At 40.2% G+C, this 8,362-nt stretch overlaps 1 protein-coding gene across 2 annotated transcripts; it reads left to right on the forward strand.

The window, feature by feature from the left end:
- Positions 1 to 1,318: 1,318 nt before the first annotated feature.
- On the forward strand, positions 1,319 to 8,152 carry LOC133983751 (uncharacterized). 2 transcript variants are annotated; one of them, XM_062422927.1, is made up of 4 exons: positions 1,319 to 1,423; positions 2,837 to 2,986; positions 3,219 to 3,448; positions 6,337 to 8,152. In XM_062422927.1, exons 1-4 carry the CDS (start codon positions 1,351 to 1,353, stop codon positions 7,606 to 7,608), a joined length of 1,725 nt encoding a protein of 574 aa, XP_062278911.1. In that variant the 5' UTR covers positions 1,319 to 1,350; the 3' UTR covers positions 7,609 to 8,152. The 2 variants fall into 2 exon arrangements, with proteins under 2 accessions (XP_062278911.1, XP_062278912.1); XM_062422928.1 differs by having other exon boundaries at positions 3,219 to 3,430.
- The last annotated feature ends 210 nt before the right edge of the window (positions 8,153 to 8,362 follow it).

Consider the following 8,362-nt stretch of genomic DNA (forward strand, 5'->3'; position numbering starts at 1 on the left):
CTGATCTATGCAAATATATCATGAACGATACATGACATCATCACTAGTAATTTTGAGCTAATATGTTTGGCATTAATCTTTTATGTTGAATTGAACTCTGTGAGTAAAGCAGTGCTGCCTGTCACAAACCATATCAAACATCATTTATTAATATTGTTTTTTTTTTTTTTTTTTTACATATATAACAAACACTCTGGAGAATGTCATTTACTGTTTTTGAGACTTTGATTTATATAACATTGTAGGTATAAATCAATTCTCAAAGTAGTAAAATGTATTCATGTAAGTAATCTAAGTCTTAACTGTTCCCTTAAGGCTCCTTGGTTAATGGCATCAGCCGGTGTCAGTCTCTCCTGTCAGCCAGTCCAAGTTGGAGCTGGTCCTTACAGACCCGCCCTCAACAGCACCACCATGCCACCATCCATTGTGACAAGGATGACCCTGCTAGCAAGAGGTCAGCTGCTTTAGTGTGTCTTTTTGCACATGTGTTTGCATGTTCATACCTGTGTGAAGTTATGTTGGTAGTTGCACAGTTAAACACAAACTATGATTATAAGCAATGTTATTTTGATCCACACCTAAAGAAAACAGTTGGTCATGTAGAGGATAAGTTTTAATGCCACTTCCATTCATTACTGCTGACCAGATGACAAAAGTACAAGAGCAGATCGATAAATGAACTAACAATGGTTCATCCTCAACTGCTGGGATAAGTCAGTACAGAAATGACAGACAGTATTTATATAAATGCTTTTTGTGTTTGTGGTTTCAATCACAGACTGTTTGTTAGTTCATCCTCTCACATGCATCTGATGGAACAGATCTACAACCATTTTAATCAGTACAGCTGTGAACACTGGCCCTAACCCTAAACCAGCCATTGTTCTGTTCTTCTCCTATTTGCTTTCATATTGGGTCTGAGTACACTGCAGTGAGATGCTGATAGAGGATTGCAGCTGCTGCTTGTGGATTTCTGATGTCTTGGTTTTTGCTTTTGTTATATGTGTATCATGCATGTCCAAACTATTCAATAAAGATTCATGTGGCTGCAGGGTTTCATGTTAACCAAGCAGGAGCACACCCGACTTGACTCATTTAATCAACTGATCTCAGTCTTCAGACGGTTGATTGGTTGAATCATGTGTGCTCTTTGGTTGGAACAAAAACCTGCAGGCACACGACCCTTTATGGAATAGTTTGGACATGCCTGGTGTTAAGATATATGTGTGTATATATGTGCATGTGTGCAGACCAAAGCTGCAAGCACAGAGGAAGTTTGCTCAGTCCCCTCCCAGCTCTCCAGGACCACCAGTGTTGATGACATCAGCACGATGTAACCACACCCATAGCATGGCTGTGGTCACTTGCCTGACGAGACGTCGACCCAAGACGGAAGACTTCTTGTCTTTCCTCTGTTTGAGAGGTAAGCTATGATACATAGTATTAGAACTTCACAGGATATGGAAGGATACTTCCATTATATGCATACGTCGATCATCAATCAGCATCATCCAAGGAACACCCTGTCCAAATATTGTTTTGAAAGGTCTCGTGATTTATTAGTCAAAAGTAAAACATAATAACTTACCACATGGTGGCGCTGTTGGTCCCTTGTTTTAATTTGTTAAGCATTTCCACATGGGACACCTGTCCATGAAGTATGAATAGTTTAGCACATCTAGCTTTTGAGATATCCCCTTTTAAACATAGCTCCCATAGAATTTCCATCATAAACTGTAATACCAAAAAAAATAATTATATAAAATCACTGGAATATGGTAGAAAGAAGAAAAGTTATATCAGAAGTGCCCTGGAAAAGCTGAATGATTTGATATTTTAATGGTTGTCTGTCACTGAAAATATGAAGAAGTAAAAACGTACGGAAGAATAATAACAAAGAGCAAAGATGACGTACAACAATAATATGAATAGATGTATACGTATACACATTTTCTGAAGAAAAAACTTGAGATCTGCAAATTGTCAGCTGCTGCTGTAGAGCATCTACATGTACAATTGTATCAAGTTACAAAAAACTAATTGCATACATGTCCTTAAAAAGACAACATAAGACAACATAATGTGGGAGCTGCTTTGCTGTGCTAAAGTGTGAGTCAGCATTAACACTAAATGTTGCTGCTGTGTGTAAGAATTATTCAAGTAAAGGTGAAGAAAGACCAATGCTCACTTCTGTTTAAATCTGTGTGGACCTTCCTCAACCTGAAGTGTATTTTTAGACTTCCAGTCTATTTTTCTCACTTTTCCATATATATAAGTACAGACAGTGTATTGGGCTCTGAGTGCCTCTGAAGCGCAGGTGACTAATGCTCAACACTCTACATGAATTCTTCCAGTGTAAAAACACAGATGGTTTCTGTGTAAACATAGTGTCAGTCTTTGTGTAGCCTCACTATTGAAATAATATAAGCATCATTTTTACTTAATAAAATAATAAAATTCATTTAGATAAAATAAAGGACTATCACTTTATTCAGTGGTGCTTCCAGAAGACATGAATTGAAGTAAAAAAGGGCTCAAATGTTTTTCAGACTTTAAGTGCAGTGACAATTAAGGTAGTTTAAGGTTTATATTGCCTGTGAAATATGTAGAAAGCATCAGTTTACATACTGTGCTTATACATAGGAAGTAAAATGACCCCTGGATTCAGTCAGTGAGGATCACATGTTCACACCACGCCTCACATGGATCATATTGGTCAATTAAAGAACATCATTGCTTCATGTTAGTTCATCTACAAACGATTTTTCTGACAGTTTCCACATTTTGACATAAATACACATCAAAAGTACTAAGGCTTGTTCGTCTTTCACCTCAGGTTCAGCAGCGTTGCCTAACAACATGGCCTTCTTAGCAAGTGGACGAGAGAAGGAGTTAGCTGACACCAGGCATCTTACCTCCGGTCTTTCAAAAAATCACAGGACTGCAATAGTGGAGAAGAACATGAGCGTATTCAATAGAAAACCAGGTACTCATCTAATCTACTGTATCTGCTTCAGAGGAGTGGAATGAGGGGGTAAGATTGAGTGGAGGCAGTGGGGGCTCTTTGTGATTGATAGTTCTTTTAAAGCTCTAATGACTGAGGGTACTTTAAATATAAAGGGTTAGTTTATTCAGCCAACAAATTGCTTCACTAATATTTTCCCTGTCTCTGCCTCTGTCTGTCTTTCTGTATCCATATCTGTCTTGCTTTCCCACAGTACAAAGGTCTAGGTCTGTGAGGGAGGGGTCTGGAGGCTCTGTCTCTGCAGCGGTCAGCTCTTTCTGCCCGCTAACTGCCCGAGCACAGAGGAGGAGGGACAGAGAGAGGAGAGAGGAGGAACAGCAGAGGAGGAGGAGAGAGGGGATAGAGGAGGACAGGAGAGAGGGAGCTAAGAGACACCTCCTGAGACCTCGTCAGCTCTCCCTGCAGGTCAGGAGGACTAACAAGGTCTGATCATCTTTTCTACATGCTTCTCTATCTGAAAGATGCCATGTTATATCATCAGTATTATTCATATTTCATTTAACACTGTCACACATACAGTTCAGCCAATAATGGGGCAGAAAGGGTTGCTCTCTTTATGAAGAGGAGAGAATGATTTGTGACAACACAACTAATTTGACAGCCAATCGTGGCCAGGAGTTAAAATTCTTAAATTAAATATATTTGTATATATTGATGGATTCTGGAATTTTTGTTGACACAAAAGGAGAAGACAAATTATTGTTCCAAGCAGAATACTTTATGTTTAAATACATTTCTAGAGTGGATCTTTAAGGTTCGCATATAATAAATACATATAACACATGTGTTATATGAGCTGCTTCCTAACAGAAGGAAGCAGCTCAATCAGTCAAAGTTAAAGCTGCAAGCAGCAACAAGCAGGTTTCAGGGTTCACAAAGGTGAGGAGCAAAGTCACATCAGCTAGTTTAATTTTGCTTAAGGAAAGAGTGTGACCAAGCACATAGTTGCTTCATCGTTACAATGCATGCTGTATTTCATTAATTGCGCACTCAACGTTTTGCTGTTCATCCCTCCTTCATCGGATGTGAGCGAAACTCAGCAGGTGCATTTAGGGTCTGATTTATTAAATGTTTGCGTGTGTAAAAACGTTTGCAAACTTGACATCACCCGCAAAAGCATCTTATCAACTAATAGAGCCCACTGGGGCTTGCGTCTTTCTAATGTGAAAGATACATTTAGTACGTCTGTCATAATGAATATGTAATATGAGACGTTTTAACCCCAGTGTGCAAAATACAGTGAGGAGAAAATGTAGATATGTTATTTATCACACGCATTGTGATTTAACAAAGCTGAAGGTAATTTTGCTGACGCTAACTGTCTATAAATAATAAGTTTGAAGGGCAGGTATTAACCAGCTGTTACCGTGGAGACGAGGAGACAGAGACACAATGACAGAATACACACACAACAGGTTTTTTTTCCACCTGTTTTAATATTTTTGGATTTATTAACAGCATTGACTTTGTCACTTATACTCTCCCATACAGCATATTTTTCTGGTAATATTTATTTTTTTGCTATAACTCAATATGTTTGTAAACCTCTTCCTCTAATTCCATGGGATCACATTTCATTATGCTCATCTAAATACTGTCTGCCCCTGTTGTTCTTTACACAGTTATTCTTAGTAGATCACCCACAAAATGCACACTAACCAAACACACAATCTGTTGCACTGCACATGCATCACAAATCAGTCCCTTAGTGCATGTGTTCTAGCACCATAAGGTGGACACAAGAAGTGATAGTTTTCTCCTATAGACAATGTCCAGAAATCGTGAAAATGAACATTCGTGTCAGTTGCCCTCTGGTAAATATGTTGCTCCACACTTCACAGCACGCCCCAAGATGCACAAAGGTGTTATTGTCATCATCATCATCATCATCATTATTATTGTTGGAATTTGTCCAATCAGCCCTCAATATCACATGATTGATTAGAGTCAAGGCTTGAACATAATTAACTGTTTATATTGAGTTAATTTTTGAGTGCTCAAATCAAATCCTTTTTTACTCTGAAATGAATCACATTATAGGAGCTAAAGATGGTCTGTAAGGGACACATCGGATCAAGGATTCGCAACGAAACTGAATGCAACTTGCAAAAGAATCCCTGATGTCTGATAGGAAACGTTCTAAAACTGGGACATTCACATCAAAGCCACGCAAGACATGCAAGCACAGATGTTTCCGTAGCAACAACACACTAACATACCCCACAACTTCTGCATTGATACATTAGGCTGGAAATGGTTGAGAGTGACAGTGAGTTGGTCGCAACTTACCAATGAATGGCAAAGACAGTGAGCTAGGAAACCAAGGATCTGGAGCAGAACCTACAGTACCTACAGGCTGGGACACACAGGCTGTGGAAGTAGCATGTGTGCACTGCACAGCCTCTTGCTTTTTAGTCATAGACAGTGAAAATGATCTATTTGTCAATCATATTGACAAAATAGCAGCAGAATTACACATTGAACTATAGTTTCAATGTCTACATCTGTAGAATATGTCACAGACATGAACAAATATGATGTCACCACTGCGGATCACCACCGAACTCCAGTGCAGAGTCTTTGACACACAGAGAAAACAGAAATTTGGTGTTATTTTCTTTATTTGTTGTCAGTTTCCCTCCTGACAGCTTGGAGGTTTGTTAGTCAGAGTGTGTTTGGCTCGTTTGGAAAACGTTGGTTCATCTGGGAGACTTTCTTCACTTGGAGTGGTAACTGTGGGGGTTAAACTGGCAGAATAATCAATATAATCAATAAAAACCTGTCTTGTGTGAGGATTGTGTGTGGCTGACACAGAAGTAGCCTGAACTGAAAGCTGCTTCCACCTCAGAGTCAACTATTTATTTTATTTATTTTTCACAATTGAACACATGCTTAACCTTATTTTGTCTAAACTAAATGTGTTTATGGTCATTATCAAAGTCAAACTCTATGAAGACAGGGCTGGTGGCAGCAGCCCCACAGCAGCCTGTGTGAAAACCACAAGCATGTGAACTGTTCAATTCTAGAACTGCACTTTGCAATTTGACACGGTAGGCAACAGACTCCAGGCAACAGATTCACATGCTCTGCAACTAACCTGTTCACACCACTGCAACTTTTCAATGCAATGGTCTGAAATGGTTAGGTCTCGTTGCCAATCATTGATCTGAACTTGCCTTCACTGCCATTTCACTGAGCCTTCAAAGAACAGATAGCTAACCTGTTTACAGGATCATGCTCATAGTTTTCTACTAGTATAATAAGTAATAAGGCTGTAAGATGAGCTGTCATGATCTCTTTCTGTGTTTCAGGTTGCTGTGGTAACCGGGCTCTCCAAACATAGAACTTCTTGTGTCAGGTCGGTCCCTCCCTTAAAGCCAAGCACAGATGCTGGCAGCAGACGTTCCCCAGGGCCCTGCACAACACCTAGCAATACCTGTAAACCAAGAGGTCACCCCCAAAGCAGACCCCAGGACACCAACATCAAACACCTCTCGCAGCACAGTAACCACCAGCTGCCTCGCAATCAGCTCCTTTCTCTCAACCGCCAAACAATCTCAAACTATTATAGCAACCCCAAGACCTTGAGTAGTCTTCAGAACTCAGGAAGAAATTCATGCAGGACTCCATCTCACATACCATTAACTAATGGCTCAGTTATCAGACAGCTAAATGAGAACCCTGGGGTTCTAAGGTTGTCCAGAAGGAGGAGAGGCCTCCCACCGGACACCAGCTCTAACCCTCTGAATCAATTTCCTTTTGACAAAAACTCTTCAAAGAAGTGCAGGACACTGCAGTGCAATGACGTTGATGTCCTATTGGAAAGTGACTGTCCTGTTGGTGAGACCCCACAGAAGAAGGCTAAATGTGAAAAAGATGTTCGAGAGGAGTGTGTGAACCATATGGATAAAGCCAGCAGTAGCCATGATGAAGAACTTGAACCAGACAGATGTGGTGATAGTGGAGAGATAAGTCTAGCAAGGTGCAGTTGTGTTTCTGAAGACATACAAGAAAAGATAAATGTTGCAAAGTTAAGTTTGGCAACCGTAACTGCTCTGGAGCCCTACCAGGACAGGGTCGACGATACCAATGACATCACTAACTATGACCTCAGCCCTGTCTGTGAGGCCATATGCATACATGTGAGAGATAAAAGGCTCCAGAGAAATCAGTCAGCTTCATCCACAAATACCAGGACTACTGTTGCTAGGAGTGTTGCCAGAGCTGCTACTGTTAGAACCACTGTTCCTAAAGCTGCTATTAACTCAGTGACATCTACATACATACACAGTAACCCACCAGCCAGTCATTCTGCCAAACATACTGCTAAGGGCATTAAAAAAGGTACTAGCAAGGACATTACCAAATGTACCTCACCAGCCAGCAGCTACTATATCCATAATTCCAGAGGTTCTGCAAAGGCCTCTTCAAAGGCCTCTTCAAAGGCTACCGTTGAGGACTCAACAAAGGACAATAGCTATTTGAGTATTCCCAAGGGCTCTACAAAGCGTCCTACCCAGACCAAGTCTACTACCTCAGCCATTAAGACCAGGACCAGCCCTAGAATCCTCCTGAAGAGCTAATAAACATCTGAGCCATGTCTGAAAACATGCACAGATTCATGTTGAAGACAATTTGTGAAATATTTAGAACAAAATTGGATACTGTTCATAATGGGCAATGCATGATGATGGTGGGTGGCCCTTGGGTAGTGATGTAGTGACTATGGCTTGTTTTCAACAATTATTGTGGGATATTGTAATTCTATATAAGTAAAGTAAAATGAATAACTGGAAGACAGCAACATAGTGGCAGACAGGCTATTAAGTGGATATGGTGAAAAGTCACTGATTTCAGATGCTTCCCTGCTGCATCTTGATTTTAGTACCTAAGAATCAACCTACCTACCTAATCTGTTCCAGGTTGTCTAGATTGTTGACATAAAAGTCCCAAGGATTTCTCATGTAAAATCCTCACCAGAAGTTAGTGGCATGTACGCACATTAGAAGCATCCATACTTCCTGTCCACACACACTTCCTATCCTGTCCTCTGTGACTGCAGTCAGAACCAGTTGTCTCTGTGACACCAGCTGCACAGTGCCAGCCAACCATTGTTACCAGGCTGTGTATTATCAGAAGGGAATTGCTAAGTACTACTCATGCAAAGTATACATGAACAAAACTGCTATTGTTTGGTCTTCACTGTTCAGATGATTGACTGTAAGAGACTATCAAACCCCACACTAGATATTGTTGATATTATTGAAATGTCAGGTTTTGAAATGACATCAGGTGCTATTAGCTTGCTCATAAGTGGATTTTAGGAAAGTTGAATAG

The sequence above is a fragment of the Scomber scombrus genome, chromosome 7 (genome assembly GCF_963691925.1).
Source record: "Scomber scombrus chromosome 7, fScoSco1.1, whole genome shotgun sequence".
NCBI lineage: Eukaryota > Metazoa > Chordata > Actinopteri > Scombriformes > Scombridae > Scomber > Scomber scombrus.

Bases quoted from the DNA above. Each gene is read 5' to 3' on its own strand.
- LOC133983751 (XM_062422927.1), top strand. From the start codon at position 1,351: ATGGCTGTGGTCACTTGCCTGACGAGACGTCGACCCAAGACGGAAGAC. The intron at 1,424-2,836 runs GTAAGCTATGAT...CTTTCACCTCAG, and splicing joins GTCTTTCCTCTGTTTGAGAG to GTTCAGCAGCGTTGCCTAAC. The intron at 3,449-6,336 runs GTCTGATCATCT...TCTGTGTTTCAG, and splicing joins AGGTCAGGAGGACTAACAAG to GTTGCTGTGGTAACCGGGCT.